Source organism: Convolutriloba macropyga, chromosome 11 (assembly GCF_964194025.1).
Source record: "Convolutriloba macropyga chromosome 11, txConMacr16.3, whole genome shotgun sequence".
Taxonomy (NCBI): domain Eukaryota; kingdom Metazoa; phylum Xenacoelomorpha; order Acoela; family Convolutidae; genus Convolutriloba; species Convolutriloba macropyga.
In genome coordinates this window covers 6,621,340-6,641,246 of record NC_134478.1, presented here as the reverse complement: position 1 = coordinate 6,641,246, position 19,907 = coordinate 6,621,340, and the positions used below count along the sequence as shown (strand labels likewise).

At 37.3% G+C, this 19,907-nt stretch overlaps 2 protein-coding genes across 2 annotated transcripts in view; one reads left to right on the top strand and one right to left on the bottom strand.

Annotated features, from left to right (window-relative positions):
* The window catches only part of LOC142349400 (putative Bax inhibitor 1), a 189,157-nt gene that overhangs the window by 143,992 nt on the left and 25,258 nt on the right, over positions 1-19,907 (bottom strand). The window lies entirely within an intron of this gene.
* On the top strand, positions 1,349-6,717 carry LOC142349729 (tubulin alpha-1C chain-like). Its single transcript, XM_075401471.1, has 4 exons — positions 1,349-1,993; positions 4,993-5,129; positions 5,398-5,685; positions 6,012-6,717. Exons 1-4 carry the CDS (start codon positions 1,877-1,879, stop codon positions 6,715-6,717), a joined length of 1,248 nt encoding a protein of 415 aa, XP_075257586.1. The 5' UTR covers positions 1,349-1,876.

The following is a 19,907-nucleotide window of genomic DNA, read 5'->3' as shown; positions in this document are numbered from 1 at the left end:
GATTTTGTTCAAGTCGATGTTCTTTTTGTAGGCTTCTGCTAAGAAAACGCTTGTTTTTAGAACATAAATCTGAAGGTCAAAACCGACTGAACTCCGCTAGCTCTATCGTCGGTTCGCTAGCTCTATCGCTAGCTCTAATTGCGCTAGTTCTAGGGTTTATTTCGCCATGAAAAAACAACAGGTATCAAACAGGTCTTGGTTTTTTTTCATGCGACCTGATTAGCTTCGTGTATTGTAAATTTTATGAAGAATTGATTTCGTATCCCCCCCAGCTTAGTAAGCATAAATCTTTTATGACCCCAAGGCGCAGGTGCTATTTTCTTACATAGTAACGTGCTATATAGCGACATATAACTTGTTACTGGGTGTCATAAAATGCACTTGGGGGGCCGAAACAGAATAGATCCAAGAATTGTATACTCTGGCTTCTCAGCTCCATCTGCTAAAAGTTTTTATGGCATTGTATGACTACAACTTACCCGATCACTAAAAAGGAAGTTTCATATTTTTCTACCCAATCTTTTTGAACTTTGGGGTCAATCCGGGTAGTTATTAGGTAAACCGTCTAATAGCAGTGGTGTTATAGGACAGTTTTGGGATGTTTTGCTGGATCTTTTCCGCTTGTACCCCCCCCCCCCCCCAGTACGTTATGATCCCCCCAGTGACAGAGCACGTGTCATTACATAGTAAATAATTATGTAAAAATATTGCACGTGAGTCTGGGGGTTGCAAATAATATGTACCCACTAGGCTGGGGGGGGGGGGGGGGGGGTGCACAGACGGAAAAGATCTGTTTTGCTTTATAACGCTTAAGGTTAGTGCTCATATAACTTTTAGCTCCCTGAATTATGGCAGACAAACCAAAACGAGGGGGTATTATTTTGTAACTTGTTGGGGGTTTATATTTGGAAAGACCCTAATTTTGTTCGTGGAAGAGCTATGTTAGCGCATGAAAATAATATGCATGCTTGTAAAATAAGCATATTAGTCAACAGCTTTTGACTATTGTTATTGATAGTTTGCCTCGACCTGTGGCCTTTTTTCAGTTTATTTTTAACTCGATGCGTCCAAAAGCAGTATTCTTATATACTTTTTGGATCCTTTGAGTTTGCCCCCCCCCTCCAGTACGTTATGCACACCCCCAACCCCCAGTCACACAGCACGTGCAGTTACACCGTGAAAATAGTTATGTAAAAATATGGCACCTGCGTCTGGGGGAGGGGGGTTGCAAATAATATGCACCCTCTAAGCTGGGGGGCACAAACGGAAAAGATCCCACTTTTTAAACGATAGCTGGAAATTTCTGGAACTTATAGAAAACGTGTTTTAAATGAACTGCGTTTTCAAAGTCAGCATAAAGTCAAATTCAACTCTGTATTTTAACACGTGACTGTTCTAAGTGCCATCAAATTCAGCTTTTGTGTTGGGTCATTGGTTCATTTTGCCCAAATTTATGTCGGAGTAATTTGGTTTATCCAAAAAAACCAAGAAGAACAGAATTAAAACACACACTGCAGTGGCTTTGTTCGAGAACGATATAAAATAGTTATCAGTTATAAACTAGTTATTAACAGTTATTAATCGCCATTTATTACAATTTTGCCACTTTTCTGTCCTTGCGTTCATAACAAGTTCATCCGAGCAAAAAGCGGTTTTCAGAGTGATAGCATAGAAAACGCTGGTTTAGTGGAAAGAAAAAATTACTGATTTAATTTTCACAGAAATCAGTCGTTTCATCATTTTGCGGCGAAACCAAAAAAAAGCCACTGATCAGAAAATCGCCTCATCAGAAAGTTTGGACTGAAAATTTCTACAAGCATCCCAAAGTTTGTCATAAATCGGTGCGTCGTAGAAAGAAAAAACAAGTTTTGTTAGAATGCGTGAAATCATTTCTATTCACATTGGACAATGTGGTTCTCAAATTGGAATGGCGTGTTGGGAATTGTACTGTCTGGAACATGGAATAGCCCCAGATGCAACCCTCAACCCAAAAGTGAGTCGGATCAGATTCCCTGAATGTTTAAAAAGGGTTCCTGGCTATGTCGCAATTTCAATCTATTCTGTTTTGCCCCCCCCCCCCCCAGTGTTTTTTACGCCCCCAGTGGCAAATTAATTGTTATACAGCACGTTACTATGTAAAAAATAGCACGTGCGCCTGGGGGAGCCAAAAACACTACCTACTGCTAATCATAAATTGTGCATCTTTTCCGTTTGTGACCCCTCCCCCAGTACATTATGCACCCCCCCCCCATTACAGAGCACGTGCCATTGTATAGTAAATCATTATGTAAAAATACGGAACGTGCGTCTGGGGGTTCAAATAATATACACCCCAATAAGCTGAGGGGGCATAAACGGAAAAGATCCAAAGATACTTGATACTGTTGCTACTTTGATACTTTGCATGGCGGGGGGGGGGCACAAACAGAAAAGATCCGATACCGCAATTTTTCCCACTTTAAAGGAGTTTTTTTGGGTCCTACCCATTCTAGATTCTAGCCTCCACTTCAGCATAGTGGTCAAATATTAGATCTTTTCCATTTGTGCCCGCCCCTCCCACAGTACGCTATGCAACCCCCAGTTACAGAGCACGTTTCATTGCATTCTAATTCATTTTGTAAAAAAAATGGCACGTGCGTTTTGGGGTTGCAAATAATATGTACACAGGAAGCTGGGGGGGGGGGGGGGGGGGGCACAAACGGAAGAGATTCCAAATATCTCTTATCCACCTTTATCGTAAATATACCATAATTAGAGGCTATAGTTTTGTGTCGAGGAATGTTTAATAGGTAAGACTCGAAAAACTCTTTCAAATTTTTCTTCCGTCGACCAACGGTCTTTGCACTAAACGACCTCTAAAAAGGGGTATAATGAAAAGCTCCTCATTGTAAATTTGGCTAGAAAAAGAAGGAATCGTGTTTGGGGCTTCCCCCATTATAGCCCCTCAGCTTAGTAGTCAGACAACCTATAAACCCACCCCAATCATGGTAAATATACCATAATGGGGGGCTATAATTGGAAAGACCCGGTTATATGACCAATATACCATAATGGGGGGCTATAATTGGAAAGACCCGGTTATATGACCAATTAGGGGGGGGGGGGGTATAATGGGATGTGAAAGAACCTCGTGTTTTTGCTGGCTACTACCTAGTTAAAACAGAATGATACAATTAATTGCTCTCAACTAAAGTTTTTTGCATTTATATTAGTCCTGTGGTGTTTGTATACATTTTTTTGCTTGACTGAATATTGGTCTGACCCTATTTAACTATTTGTCCTCAAAAACAGGATAAACAGGTAGAGCCCGGAGGGTATTATATAGCTAAGCAGCTCTGTTAGAGCCTTTCCCATTCACAAGTCTAAATATGCGATTCACCAAAAGTGTCGAGGAGACAATTTTCTGGCGTGAAGGGCGGCGGGTCTTTCCCATTATATCTTCCCAGTTTTGCTGGTAGGTAATTTATAGCCCCCAATCATGGTAATTATACCATAATTGGGGGCTGTAACTTCATGGGGGGCTATATTGTTCATCTGGCAATGTGGACCTCCTCTTGACCAGCACTCCCAATCCTACTTCTCCCATAGCTTGATCCATTCCCAAATCCACTCCCTCCTAACGCTATTATCCATAAGCGGGATCTTTTCTGTTTGTGCCCCCAGTACGTTATGCACCCCATCAGTTACAGATCACGTGTCATTACATAGTAAATCATTATGTAAAAAATGGCACGTGCGTGTTGGGGGGGGGGGGGGGTGCAAATAATATGCACCCATTAAGCGGGGGGGGGGGGGGACAAAGGATAAATGGGAGGGGACTGCGCATTACACCCTAATCGCCGCAAATTGGGCCGGATTCAAGGTGAAACTTCGGCCCCGGGAACAACAATTCTCGGATCTACTCTGTTTTGACACCCCAGTGTTTCTTTTTGGCTCCCCAAGTACAATTTATGTGTTGATATAGCACGTTAAATGTGTGTAAATATAGCACGTGCGCCTGGGGGTCTTAAAAGTTATATATCCACAAAGATGGGTGGGGGGTGGGGCGAAACAGAATAGATCCCAATTCTCTACACAATGATAATATAATCTATGCAATTCGTTTCACTCGGGAAAAATTTACGGCCAAGTAGCAGTTTTATGGAGAACGAGAATAGCCCGACGGACGAGCGATCTGGTGAACGTGTGTTTTCCAAATCAAGCATTGGAATAGCCTCACATTAAGTTATGATAACCGCTATTTGAGGGCACCATACATTATATAACCACGAAGGGGAGGGGGGGGGGTCTGTTAGGGGAAGCGAGATATTTTCTGTTTGTGCCCCCTCCCTCCAGTACGTTATGCGCACCCAATTACAGAGCACGTGAGACTACATAGTAAAACATTATGTGAAAATAAGGCAAGTGCGTCCGGGGGAAGCAAATAATATGCACTCACCAAACGGAAAAGATAAGGGGAAGGAAGATCCGACGTTTTTGCTCAGGGTAGCACTTTTTACGCTGATTAAACAAGTTTTACGCCTCTGATCTCACATATTTTTTTCCCGGATCTTTACTGTTTGTGCCCCTTTGGTGGGCGCGCATTTTATTTACAACCCCCCCCCCCCCTCCCAAAAAAAAACAAACGTGCCATATTTTATAATATTTTATAATGATTTTTTGGATCTATTCTGTTTTGCCCCCCCCCCCCCAGCTTAGTAGGCTTATATTTTTTACGTAGGCTATTTTCTTACATAGTAACGTGCTATATAACAACATACAATTTGTAACGGGGGGGGGGGGGGGGCGTAAAAAACACTGGGGGGGGGGGGGGGCAAAAAAGAATAGATCCGATTTTTTATATAATGGCGCGCTCCATAGCTGGGCGGGGTGCATAACGTACTGAGAGGGGGGGGGCACAAACGGAAAATATCCATTTTTTCATTAACTCCCCGACCCGGGTAGTATATCTGGTTAGAATGTATAGATTGTTGACTTGATTGCCTTAATCAGGTGAATATGCCCTCGTGTGAGTGTATGCACAATGAAGACGATGAGGATGAGGAGGCTGAGTGTCTCTGCGGAGCATGTGGAGATATTTACGACCCAAACTCATTCAGCTGTTTCTTCAACCATGTCGAAACTGACAGGTACCCCCCATTCCTCCATCTCCCAACCTACCCCTCACCCAGTACCGAAATGACTTCAGGTACCTTAGAGCACGTGCCATTACACAGTAAATCATTATGTAAAAATAGTACACGTTTGTCTGGGGGTTGCAAATAATATGCGCCCACTAAGCTGGGGAGGCGGGGGGGGGGCACAAACTTAATAGCTCCGAGAAATTAATATAGGGTGAAATTCTGAAACCTTTGAATTTTTTGAGGTTTTGAAATTAAGAACTCTTTTCCTTTTCAGATACGTTCCTCGATCACTCTTCGTGGATCTGGAACCGACAGTGGTCGATGAGATTCGAACCGGTTCCTATAGAGGTCTCTTCCACCCCGAGCGACTTCTAACTGGGAAAGAAGACGCCGCCAACAACTTTTCCAGGGGCAAATTCACAGTGGGAAAAGAGATTCTGGACCCAACCATGGATATCTTACAGAAGATGGCAGACGAGTGTGATTCCATGCAGGGTTTTATGATATTCCACAGTTTTGGAGGGGGGACTGGATCTGGGTTCACGTCATTAGTCATGGATTCGTGAGTTTTTTTTCCTTTATTTCTTTGTGGTCGGTTATTTTTCGTTTGTGCCCCAAAATATATATGGGCTCATATGTGCATACTATTTGTACCGATACACAAACGCACCTGCCATGTTATTACATAAGGAATTACTAATTACAATGCAATGGCATTGTATCTGTTTCTCGGGGTGCATAACTTCTCGGTGGGGGGGGGGGGGCAACCATATCACTAAGCATTCAATCAACAGCCGCGAATTAACCGAAAAACTCGGCTCTGAAGACCATCTAAGCAATATAAGTCTATAATTAAAAAATCCCGTTGTCATGTGATTTGAAATTCAGATTGAAGGACGAATACAAAAAGAAGTCAGTTCTCGAGTTCCCAATTTACCCAGCCCCCCAAATGTCAACCGCAGTGGTGGAACCCTACAATGCGATCTGCTGTACCCACTCCGGACTAGAAAACGCCGAAGTCGCGTTTCTCGTGGACAACGAGGCCATATACGACATCTGCTCTCGGAATTTATACGTTCCACGACCCACATATACGAACCTAAACCGACTTATATCTCAAATTGTTTCGGGTATCACGTGTTCTCTCAGGTTCAAAGGCGCCCTGAATGTCGACCTGAACGAGTTCCAGACCAATCTGGTTCCATACCCCAGAATTCATTTCCCGGTCGCCACTTTTTCGCCCATAATTGGTCCGGACAAAGTAAATCACGAAGAAAATACTACCTTCAAAATCACAAGACAATGTTTCGACTTGCAACATCAAATGTTGAAAAGTATTGATGGCCAGCAAAAATACATGGCTTGTACCATGTTATACCGGGGGGCAGTCAACCCCAAAGACGTCAATCAAGCCATCAACTTTGTCAAGGGTCTTGAGAAGGTGAAATTTGTGGACTGGTGCCCTACGGGGTTCAAAGTTGGGATCAACCATCAGCCGACCACTGTGATTCCTGGTGGGGACTTGGCGTCTGTTAGGCGGTCTGTGACTATGTTGAGCAACTGTTCCGGGATAATCAAAGCCTGGGAAGAGTAAGTCATATCTCTATAATAAGCGAATACAGTGGTGAATTCTTGAAATGCGGTGAATCGCAGTGATAAATATTTTCTCACCGTATTGTGGCAAAAAATTTCACCTCATTTATGCATTACAAAATCATCTCATTCACTACAATCACAAATTGATGGAGCTAAATTAATACGATTATTTAATAGGTCAAAGCACGCATTTTGTTCTTAGGGGCACTTAACTTACTGAGGGTGTGGGGTGCGGTATGGGGGGGGGGGGGGCGTGTGTTTAGTTTGGCGCTTCTTATTAATATAACTGAAAAAATAAAGGTCTTGCATGAAAGCTTTCTCTCGAACGAACTTTGAAGCAATTATTGTAAACTTGGGTGTCTTTTTTCATGAAAACCTTTTGCTTGACCTTTTTCTAGAATTTTTTTCCATTTTAATTATCGAGTGAGCTTGACTTCTTAACTTTTGCGTGACCTGAATAGCTTTTAATCAGAAATTAAGTCTGTTGCTAAAATTAAGGTGATTTCGTTGACAGAAATTACAGGATCCTGATAGCCGAGTTGTTTATGCTTCCGTATTTAACTCCGAAGGAGTTTTTAGCACCCATAAAATATCTAGTCTAATGCCTGCCCGGTTTTGTTTATTTATTGTGCACTACCGTGGAGCTGAAGCAACTGTTCGTTAACTTTTGCTATCGATTGACAGCTGTACTAACGGCATTGGATATTGCATTCATGGTTTTTCGTCAAAATTATTTTTCCAGATGCATTTTTATAATCTTTTTATCAATATGTTGAAATTGTCAGAATTGTTTCATTTAAAAATTATGATTCCATCAGAAAAGTAAACTTAATAAATGATATGCGTGTTCTGATATTTCATTGAAACTATTTTTCAATTAGATTTTTAAGTGGTGATACAAGTTTTTTCCCAATTTAGTAAATGTAGTGCTAGATATTTTTTAATTGCTCTCAAAAGTTTTAGCAATTATATTAGGCACGCTGTCTTTTAATCCGACTGTTCGCTGGACCAATTTTTTGTCGGACGTTTTTGACTTTTGTCCTCAAAAATGGGATAAACAGGTAAAACTCGGAGGGCATTAGGTTTTCTTAGAGCCTTCCGGCTCACTAGCCTCTAAGTAGGCATTTCACCGAAATGGTCTATGAGACATTTTTTCAAGATGTGAAGGGTGGTTCATGGAGTTTGACCTCCTCCTCTTATAACCTCCTTCAACTTTACTTGAAAATAGTGCAACCCAAACCAAAGTTTTAGCTCAAATTTGTTTACGATCTGACTCATCAAGTCCTATGACCAGAGTTTGACCGTTTTCAATAGCTGAATGCGTTCGTGGCCTCCGTCAAATTTACGAATAATCAGACTTTAATGTTTTCTTTCTGTTAGTTTTTATCTAATTCGGAAAAAAAATTATCACTTTGAAATTAAAGGTGCCTATAAATTAAGTCAACCGTGCAATTATTGCTTGAAAAAAAAAACGAACAAATGAATATTGCGAATTCTTGTTTCGTTTTCATGTTTCGAACATTCAAAACTTCAAATTAAATATATATAATATTTGTTTTATCATATATGCTTTAAATGAAAATAACTAGAGCAAACTCAGTTTTTTAATGACTTGATTGGCTCTGCTTATAAAAACGCGTAATCAAGCAACTTGTTTATCATTGCAGAAATTTTTAGGTTCATAAAAATGAGTGCAGAGATTGTGCGTTTTTCAACAATTTCTTCAACTTTGTTTGGTAATACTTATAACCAGATATTGGTTTGTATACAACTGGGAGTGATTTGGATCGTTAAACATCAGATATGATCAGAGTTCTGGTTGATTTTTTCAGAATTTCGTAGTGCATTTAATTTTGAAAACACAGGCCCTGCGGTTTCCTTGCTTTTTATTTTTTTCTTCCTCTCAACAAATATGTTAACCACATTCCGAGTATTTCAAAAGATTAATGCAGCTGTGTAAAAAAACAGAACTTAAGCAAAAATGAAGAATCAGTTTCATTTAAATGAACTCAATTAGCAAAGCTAAAAAATTCTATTAATGCATGTTTTTCCAAAAACACATATATTTTATTGACATGATATTAAAAATTTATTCAGTAAAAAGTAAAATGCGAATAATGTACACCAAAAAATTATTTGTGCATGTTTTCTTAATTTGAAATCAGTCTTTGATGTTTTTCAACATTATTTTGCCTAAAGTTCAGATCAGTCAAATAGGGAGCTATATCTTTTAAAATTGTCAGTTAATTTTATAATAGTTTTAATAATAATTTGTGCTCTCAGCAAAAGTTAAGACATTCACTGCGATTTCTGGTGAAACTCTTTGGAGAACAGTGCAAGACTTAATTTTTCTGTCCTTTTTTGAATTTTCCAAAGCAAGGGATATATTGGGAATAATAAGTGTAATAGGGTATATTTAAACACTTTCTCTTTATCCAGAGTATAAGGCAAAATATTGCAAGACGGTGCATCGTTCTGAAAATCTTTTTTCCTCTGGCAAAGGCTAGCAGAGCCTTGTAATGTAAATTCTCTTCTTGCAAAAATCTTCAACGACAACCCGTCGTCGTACAAAGTATGGGATTGTATTTGTCTGATGTATGATTATGTACGCCAATGTATGATTAGCATATGAAATCTTAAATAGATCCCCTTAATATAGCTCTAATACTAATCAAATATGAAAATATTATTGACATTTTCTACGCAAAAAAATTGTACAAAATGAAATGATTAACCTAACCAGATAAAATCAGTTTTCAAGATATGTCTTTTTTTCTTAGGTCTTACTTTTGTAGAAAGATAGAGTTATATATCAGGAATTTTAATAAGAGACAAAACTTGGAAATAGTTTAAAATAGTAGCCCAAAATTTTTAAATTGAGCTGACTTTGGCTAAAACACTTAAGAAGAAGCATATGAATTGATAGCGACGCCAGAATTTTAAATATGCAGTTTGTGAATTTACATAAGCAACTGAGCCACATTTCTTTTTCAAAAAAAGAAACAAAATCGCAAAAATTGGATCAAAATGGGAATTTGACTCGCAGGAATTTTACAATTGTATTAAGATAAGATTACAATTTTACAATTGTTCTAAGATAAGCATTTCTTGCCAGAGTTTTGCATGATAAAAATGTCTTGAATTTTTTTGTAACTTAGCTGGATGAACATTGAACTCGTAAGATCTTAATTATTAATAGCCGCGTCAGCAATTCCAGGCGGCTATTACTGCTCTCCTAACTTTTTTTAATTCGTCTAACAGATTTTTGTTTCGTCCTACCCTGACTTCTTGGAATTGACTTTTTCAATGACTTCAGTGACTTCTAGTGCTTTGCAGTTAAAATTTGTGTTCATGACGTCATTTCTGCTTTTAGGTCAATTGCTTGACTTACCTCACTCAAATAATAACTTCTGAACCCACTTTTGTAACTTTAAATTTTATGAACATTTACCAATTAAAGGTCAATAGTGTGCATCTAAGTAGTGCCAGTTTTATATGCCCTAATTCCTGAGTATTAGAGTCTTGAGTTTTAGTATTGAATATTAATTTTGAAAAAGCTCCATTTGGGCTCATAAAATTGACAGTCCGAATCTAACCCAAAAAGTCTAGTAGTCTGTTGACAAGCTGGTGGTCGATCTGTCAATCTTATTTCTTTAGTTGTTTCAATTCATGGTTGGCCACAAACGTCTATCGCGGCTGTTTTCCGGCAATCTGTCGGCTATGTTATCTTTTTTTAAATATTGTTGTAGTCTCATTTGGGGCAAAAAAATATTAGGTGTATTGACAAAAAGAAATAATAAGCAAAACAATTAAATTATTCATGGATTCATAGCAAATACAAATACTTCTATGAAATTCTGATGTTACTCAGGATGTTGTTTCCGATAAAAAATTCGTTCAGAATCACTGCCAGCCTTTACTACTGGTAAAATATCTTTTTATCAGTCTTTTCCCGTACCAAACTCCAAGTGTAAATCAGTACAACGCAATTGTAAATGCAAGGCTCCCATGTGATATGATTTGTTCGCTTTCTCGCTTGAAATTTGCTTCTTCCAAGCGTATTTCAATGGCGCAAGAGACTAAATTTCAACTGTCGCGTTGGCACAGCGAGAAAAAAATATCTAGGGGAGGGAGCGAGTGGGTTCGATGCCCCTACGGAACTTTATTTTCGCACTTGGATTAAGACTGGACAAGTCTGACGAGTCTTAAGTGTGTTATGATCATAGCTCTGAATCAGTAATGATATCTAGACTTGGAATTAGATTTGCCCAGTACTGATATTGACTTGGCGTTAGGTACGGGTTCTAATGATCTTCTTCATCGTCTATTATTTTTGAGCGATCCATTTCAACCAGTTCATTCTCTTTTTCTTTCTCTTCCAAGCGACTGTGTTTGATTCCGTAAACAAAGTAAACAATGATTCCCACAGCTGCCCATGATCCACTGAACAGCCACGTGACCCAACCCAGTTGCGAAATTATGCAACAATTTACAAATAAGGACATAGCGGGCAGAAATGGAACGAACGGTACTCGAAACGATTTGTTTTTGTTTACTTTTTGGGCTGATTTCCAAAAAGACATTAAAAAACAGAAAGCAAATAATACAATGATTACAAAAATCAACAAATACCAGTCGGAATAAGAATCGTAGAAAGCCGCCAGAAAACCCGCAGATAATATTGACAGCAGAACAAAACAAGTAAACAAAACAATTTGTTTGTTTTTCCACCCAATGTTATTGTTTTGGTCAAGCAGCGGTTGGTTTTCCATATCTGTTATTTTTGAGTTTTCCCCAGAGTAAAAAATGTCCTGGTTAGAATATCGCGTTACAGTGAGCGCTATTGCAAGCAAGCTATTGGCTACTAAATTTCCAAAAGCCAGCATTTCTGTAATTTCGCCCAGAGGTATAAACGTTGATATTGTCGCAACGCAAATTGCCCCAAAAATCGTGGAAAATAAAGGCACTTGGGTAGTTTTGTTAACTTTACTTAAAAATGGGAATAATAAACCGTCGAAAGACAGCGCGTAGCATAACCTCGCTATACATAGTACACTACACATGACTTGACCCAAAAACCCGCTTAGGATCCCAAATGACGAGATGTAGTCTGCCCAGGTCCATTTATGGTACTCAAAAATTGACACTAGAGCAGCATCGTTTGATATTTCCGTATATGGAATAGCTAAACTCATAGAAGCTGTTAACGTGCCGTAAGTAACACCCAAAACTGTTATGGTAACCATAAGGGCGATTGGTATTGATTTCGAGGGTTCAATAGTTTCTTCAGCCGCTTGGGTTATTATGTCATAACCAGCGAAAACGAAGTAAGCTCTAATTGAACCTTGAAATACCGAAGACGAGCCGTAAGGTAGAAAGTTATTCCAATTTGAAAAGTCAGCTAAGATTAGTCCACATACAATGACAAAGATAATAGTCGTTATGTTTATCACAGAGAGAACTGACGTCATCCAAGCCGATTGCTTGATACCTTAAAAATAATAATTTCAGAATTTGTTCTTTTTGTATTTTGAATTTAATATTTTCTCTTTTTTTTGTAAACAGCTTCTACAGTTTGTCAAATTAACACAAAGCATTAAGTTTGATCAAAGTGTCAGAGCAAAACAGAGGTAAAGTTCTTTGTTGACTTCAGTTGACTAGGGTTTTCAGGTCAATTGATCACAAGTCAAGCCTAAAAGTTGCGTTTAATTGTTCTTAAACGAAGTTTGCAGCAGTTATTTTTACTCCTGTAATCTGAATGCGATTTTTTTCACATGAATGTTTTTTCGTCTGCCGTTGTTGATTTTTGTCCTGAAAAATGGAATAAACAGGTGGAGACCAAAGGGCATTAAGTCGGTGAGCAGCCAGCCCTCTTAAGGTTTCACGAGTCTCTTAGAGTACAATTCTCTGAAGCTGCAGAGAACACATAAATCAACGCTGTTTTTTCTGGGTTAAAACTTCACAATTTTCACTCCCCCCCCCAGCACCACTCGTGCGCCTCACTTCAATTTCACATCCTCTAATCACCCTTTTTCACAATTAAAGTTGTCTGCCATAAACGAAGTACCTACTACCGAATTGAAATAAGATTTAGAAGAGGTGATCTTTCTAAACGTATTTCACTAAGTGCAACTTTATGCTGAATTTGTTTACAAATATTCATTGTTTGACTAGATCTTAGATAAGTTATATATTTCAAGTTATATTTCTATAAGTTATGTGTTTATATGTTGAATATTAAACAAGTTAACAATTTAATCTCAAATGTCAAAAATAATGAAAAAAACGCGATTTTCAGCGAAAACAAAACGAGGACTTTCAGGAATTATTTAGTTAATTGTAACATAATTGTAGGTTCATAATTTCATTAACAAAATTGAGATTTTTTTTAAAAGTGAGTTTCTAAAAGAAAACGTTTTGATTGATTGCCTGTGATGGTTAGAGCAATCATCGCAACCGCGTGTGCGTTGTGCAAAATTTTAAAGCTGTTCTCATAGATATTTGCTGAGCTCCAAGCAAACGAGTAAGTAAGCAGAGCGGCTGAGAAACGTTTGAGGAGGGAGAAACTCATGGGGTTAAATGGGAATTTTTAGCAATTTATCTCTTACTTCCCCAGCTGGAGGCGTAAGTTTGCTGTTACAAAATTAAAACCATTGCTTGTACTTCGAGAGCATTTTGGAGAACGATAGTCAGCCATTTTAAAGATTTTTTTCAAAAATTTTTCTAGCCAAACTTGTGCTGAATGATAACATTGAACCTGTCCGGAGTATAACACTCAAACTTGTCTCATATTGAGATTAAAAGCAAGTTGTTTAGGATAGTCTTGAAAGTTTTTACACTTTTCATCATTTTTACTGAAACAATGGTTATATTTGTTTAATAGCCTCCGTCAGCCTCTCAACCGGCTATTATTTAGGCGCTCTCCTTCTTATTACAATTCAAGGAATTTGAATTGTATTGGGGCGCTGTCGTTCTTTAAGATCTGTTCACACACTTTCATGTCGAATTGGTGTAGTGATCTGGGTCACCCGAAACAGAAAGTGGAGCGAAAAAAGCGAGTGATTTTGCGGCGTGAATTATTTAACTCCAATTTTAAAGTAGAATGAGAAAACGCTGTTTGAACAGAAATTCGATTTCTCGCTAGCGATTTTTTGTTCACATGCGGCAATTTCACTTTGTTTTTTTTGATTTTTTGGAGCAGATTTTTTTCCTAATGGTTTTCCCAATCCATTCATACCTCATTCTAGGCCTAGTTTTTTTGTTTAAAATTTCGCTTTTTCACTATACGTCCTTTGTTCACATGCTGCATTCTAACTTTGATTTTCTGTTTTTTAAGTTTTTGATCTGATTTTTTAGAAAAGGTTTTCCTCAGTTCAATCATAGTCCCTACTAGGTCTAGTTTTTTGCTTAGTCATTGAAAATTCTTTGAATTGTGCGTCAAGACTCGTCCTGCTACGTTTTTTTCAAAGATCTGTTCATACATTTTCATGATTTTGTCAGATTGGAGTAACGATTTTGGTCATCCGAAACAGGAAATGGATCAACAAAGCAAGTGGTTTTTTGCGGCTTAAAATTTTTTTGCTCTAATGTTAAAGTAGAGTGGGAAAGCAGTGTTTGTTCGAAAATTCGCTTTCTCGTTAGTGGTTTTTTTGTTCAATTGCGGCAATTTCACATCCTCTGATCACCCTTTTTCACGATTAAAGTTGTCTGCGATAAACAAAGTACCTACTACCGAGTTGAAAAAAGATTTAGAAGAGGTGATCGTTCTAAACGTGTTTCACTAAGTGCAACTTTAGTACTGAATTTGTTTACAAATATTCATTGTTTGACTAGATCTTAGATAAGTTATATATTTCAAGTTATATTTCTATAAGTTATGTGTTTATATGTTTAATATTAAACAAGTTCACAATTTAATGTCAAATGTCAAAAAAATGAGAAAAAAACGCGATTTTCAGCCAAAACAGAATGAGGACCTTCAGGAATTATTTAGTTAATTGTAACATAATTGTAGGTTCATAATTTCATTTACAAAATTGAGATTTTTTTAAAAGTGAGTTTCTAAAAGAAAACGTTTTGATTGATTGCCTGTGATGGTTAGAGCAATCATCGCAACCGCGTGTGCGTTGTGCAAAATTTTAAAGCTGTTCTAATAGCTATTTGCTGAGCTCTAAGCAAACGAGTAAGTAAGCAGAGAGGCTGAGAACTGTTTGAGGAGGGAGAAACTCATGGGGTTAAATGGGAATTTTTAGCAATTTATCTCTTACTTCCCCAGCCGGAGGCGTAAGTTTGCTCTTACAAAATTAAAACCATTGCTTGTACTTCGAGAGCATTTTGGAGAACGATAGTCAGCCAATTTAAAGATTTTTTTCAAAAATTTTTCTAGCCAAACTTGTGCTGAATGATAACATTGAACCTGTCCAGAGTATAACACTCAAACTTGTCTCATATTGAGATTAAAAGCAAGTTGTTTAGGATAGTCTTGAAAGTTTTTACACTTTTCATCATTTTTACTGAAACAATAGTTATATTTGTTTAATAGCCTCCGTCAGCCTCTCAACCGGCTATTATTTAGGCGCTCTCCTTCTTATTACAATTCAAGGAATTTGAATTGTATTGGGGCGCTGTCGTTCTTTAAGATCTGTTCACACACTTTCATGTCGAATTGGTGTAGTGATCTGGGTCACCCGAAACAGAAAGTGGAGCGAAAAAAGCGAGTGATTTTGCGGCGTGAATTATTTAACTCCAATTTTAAAGTAGAATTAGAAAACGCTGTTTGAACAGAAATTCGATTTCTCGCTAGCAATTTTTTGTTCACATGCGGCAATTTCACTTTGTTTTTTTTTTTGATTTTTTGGAGCAGATTTTTTTCCTAATGGTTTTCCCAATCCATTCATACTTCATTCTAGGCCTAGTTTTTTGTTCAAAATTTCGCTTTTTCACTATACGTCCTTTGTTCACATGCTGCATTCTAACTTTGATTTTCTGTTTTTTAAGTTTTTGATCTGATTTTTTAGAAAAGGTTTTCCTCAGTTCAATCATAGTCCCTACTAGGTCTAGTTTTTTGCTTAGTCATTGAAAATTCTTTGAATTGTGCGTCAAGACTCGTCCTGCTACGTTTTTTTTAAAGATCTGTTCACACATTTTCATGATTTTGTCAGATTGGAGTAACGATTTTGATCATCCGAAACAGGAAATGGATCAACAAAGCAAGTGGTTTTGCGGCTTAAAATTTTTTTGCTCTAATGTTAAAGTAGATTGGGAAAGCAGTGTTTGTTCGAAAATTCGCTTTCTCGTTAGTGGTTTTTTTGTTCAATTGCGGCAATTTCACTTTGGTTTTTACTGTTCTTTTCAATTTTTTGGATCGGATTTTTTTTAAATGTTTTTTCCAATCCATCAGTAGTTCATTCTAGGCCTAGTTTTTTATAGTCAAATTTACATTTCTCGCTAGTGGTTTTTTGTTCTCCCTAGTGGCATTTTGACATTGATTTTCTTTTTTTTTGGTTTTTGATTTGATTTTCTAAAAAATGGTTTTCCAAATTCACTCATAGTGAATGAAAATTCCTTAAATTGTACGTCAGGACTTGTCGTGCTATGTCTTTTTTAATTCGCTTTATCTTTTGATCGCGTTTTTCGTTTTACACAAGAAACCAGTTTGACGTTTGACTTTTGACTTACTTCACCCACTGTTTCAACTGAATGGATTTTAATTTCTTTTACACATTCATTTACGCAATATTGTGAATACGGTCAAAATCCAAAGTGCAAAATCAAAAGAAACGCGATAAACCGTTAGAGCCCGATTGGATCTATTCTGTTTTGGCCCCCCAGCTTAGTAAGCATAACTATTTTATGACCCGTATGCGCACGTGCTATTTTCTTAGATAGTAACGTGCTATATAATAACCCTGAATTTGTAACGGGGGTCACAAAAACACGGGGGGCCTAAACAGAACAGATCCGCCCGGTCATTAAGTCATTGAGAATTAGGTCATCACAGTTCATTAGAGTGTTTGTTGCTGATATCCGTATTAAGTTTACTCTTAAGTTTATTCTTAAGTTTATTAAGTTTTCAGTTTAGAATCTGAATTAAGTATAGCTTTAGAATCTAACTGAAACGGCACGCCAAATTAGAACACTTTTTGACACTGAAAAAAAAACAGAAGAAAATTCAGTCGAAGCGTCTTTTCGTTTTTTTTCTCTCTCTGTTTCAACCCCGATGTGCACCAGGAGCGTCAACGGCGGCTGTTTTCCGGCAATCTGCCGGCTATGTTTTTATAGTAATTCTGTAAATTTTTCCAAAGCAATTCTCGTTTCGGCCCGTTGATCACTTTGAGTTATTTTTTGCACATTACTGGACACAATGATTTCTCTTTTATGTCAAAAACTCTCATTTGATATTTTTTCAGTTGTTAAATGTGATTTTTCCCCATTATTTTTAGCCTGAAGTTATGTAATCTCCAACCAAGCACATGTCTTAGGATGGATTTGATTGCAATTCCCTTCTCTGTTTTTGTTCATTGGCTTTTAACTGATATTAAGAACTGTTTGATATTATTTTTTTGCTCTCTTTTGTTAAAACTCTGCCTTTAGCTCTTCTATTAGGATGTAAAAATTAATAAATTGCAATCAAAATTTGCAAAATGATGTTAAATACTCAGGAAAAACTTTGAATGAGCGCTTTCTTCCTTTCGGTTTAAGTTCATTCATAAATCAACTAAATTGTTAAATTTACAAGAAAAAATTTAAGAACTAGTGAGAAATAGGCTGTTATTTGCCAAAATTTATCTCATTTTCATTTTTTTCCTTGCATGATTTTTTAATTTTTCTTCATATTTTACCATCCAACTGACTTTTTCAGTCATATTGTCCTCATTTTGGAAAATTTGCCCCTGTGAGTGATGACAATAAACCAAACTCACCCAAACACGCAATGATAACTATAATCAGTACCAAAACTCCAGCAAAAAATTGCCAATCTTGCTCAACAAACAAATCGGGAGAGATGATATTGAGTGCCCCGTCCTCTACCTCGTTGAAATAGGCGAGAACGCCCCGACATGAAACACTAGCGTCAAACATTTGAGTCAAAATAAAATTCCATCCAATGATAAAAGCCGTTAGTTCCCCGATTGTCATGTATATAAACATAAAAGTTGATCCAGCTTTCGGAACTTGACAGCCAAATTCTGCTAAACACATTGCAGTTAAGAAATGCGCAAAAGCGGCCAGGATAAACGATAAAAACAAAGCGGGTCCTGTAATTTCGTTTGCAATTGTACCCGCCACGACGTAAACTCCCCCTCCAAGAGTGTTGCTTATGCCCAACATTATGAGGTCAAACGTGCCCAAACATCTTTTCAGCTCTGTGTCCATAATTTTGCTCTGGTCGTGTCTCCTTGTTCGAATACATTTGCCCCAAATTGTGCTGAAATTGACCATTCTTGATGTTCTGTTGTTGTTGTTTTTATTGTTTTTAAAATTGTATCGCGAGTTGGCTAGACCTGCTATCCGTAAAATGGACCATAAAAGCCACAAAAATTTATTCGCACTATAGTTAAGCTATGGCTAGTGAGGTACCACAGGCGAAAAGTTTTCTTGCTCTTAAATTTTTATAACGTATGCTATAAACGACGAAGTTAGAAGACTTGACAATTTTTACCTACAAACTGTTAAAAACAGTATATTTTAGAATTAAACTAGTTCTTAAACTCTGTATATGATGGATCAGAAACTAAAACCACGTTATGTATAGATTTTGAACGTAAAAACTTTTGAAGTTCACTTTTTGTTATTGAAAAAAATTATTGTCAATCACAACTGCACGTGAAGCCACGAAGCGCATTTTTAAAATAAAACATAACCATAAGAAAATTACTTTAATTGAACCAATTTTATTAAACTGCACTTGTTACTGTATTGAAAAAAGAGCCTATAAAGAAATGAGTGCAGAAAAATTAATCTGTTGAAGATAAAAACACAGTGAGATTGATATTAATAACGAAACGCATCGTCGTCAAATGACCAAATTTTCAACCGTAGATTGTTGACTCCTTTTTAAGAGACTAATTTGTCGTTGAAAAAGAAAATAAACGGTACACTGTTGTTTCATGCTACACTGTGTTTAGCATACAAGTCGTTTCATGTTTTTATTGATGACCATTCGTAGTTTTTCGCCTTTCTAAGTACCACATAGAACTGAGCAGAGGACTTTGATGAAACTATCGCGGTTTTTAAAATGACCTGAACAATACTTGCCAGCTGATGAAAACCAAAAAATAATTTGATCTTTTCAATTTGTGCCCCCAGCTTAGTGAGTGCATATTAGTAATATCCAGCGTCAGCCTCCCAACAGCTAGTTCTTACCCGGAGGTTGGGGGCAGAGCAAATCAGCGCTGAATCAGTCTAAAGATACTCTTTTTTGGATTCCCAGTACTCTGTTCCTGTCAAAATATACACTGGCCAGTCTGATCTTTAAGTAAAATTTACTTCATGAAAAAAAATATATTCAGCTTAACTCCCACCGACATGGTTTGCTTTATATGCGACTCGGACTTCGACGTGGGTACTTGTGACATTTAATTTGCGTAGCAAGTCGTAAACACTGCGCTAAATGGGCTTTGTGGTAATTGCCTAGAGACCTGCTTAAGTATAAATAGTGTGTATACACTACTATAGTAATTACCAGTTCTGAGCTACAAAAGTATGACTTTAATCTGCTCAGACCTAATATTGTGGTATGAATATCAATATAATCAAAATAAAGAAATACTGCATATATAGAAACTTAAAATATTCTGAAGATACAAATGTTTCAAAACTGAATTAAGCGTTTACTCTTGAAATGTGCTGGTTCAGCTCTGAAAAACTCTGGGAGTCAAATCCGGGTAGGCTGCTGGATTCTCCTGTTCCCTATTTTATCTCAAACTATTTGTTGGTTAGCTGTACCAAAAAGTGACACAAATGTATTTTTTTGTGGTTTCTTTCTTCAATTATTGTTTTCTTTGTTTCTGAAAAAAAATATGGCTGATCGCTGATTGAGCAAAAGAATTTTTAACGGGCTATATTAGAATAATGGTTGTGAAGTACCCCGCTTTTGTTTTTTAGGGGTTTCTTTTAAAAAAATTTTTTTCGCTATCTCCTTTTTCCTCGGTTTCTCCCAGATTACTGTTTTAATTGTTACAATTT

What these genes read in the sequence shown, in the direction of transcription:
- LOC142349729 (XM_075401471.1), top strand. Translation starts at nt 1,877, where the DNA reads ATGCGTGAAATCATTTCTATTCACATTGGACAATGTGGTTCTCAAATT. An exon ending in AACCATGTCGAAACTGACAG is followed by an intron (nt 5,130 to 5,397) that starts GTACCCCCCATT and finishes TTTCCTTTTCAG; the next exon opens with ATACGTTCCTCGATCACTCT. An exon ending in ACGTCATTAGTCATGGATTC is followed by an intron (nt 5,686 to 6,011) that starts GTGAGTTTTTTT and finishes TTTGAAATTCAG; the next exon opens with ATTGAAGGACGAATACAAAA.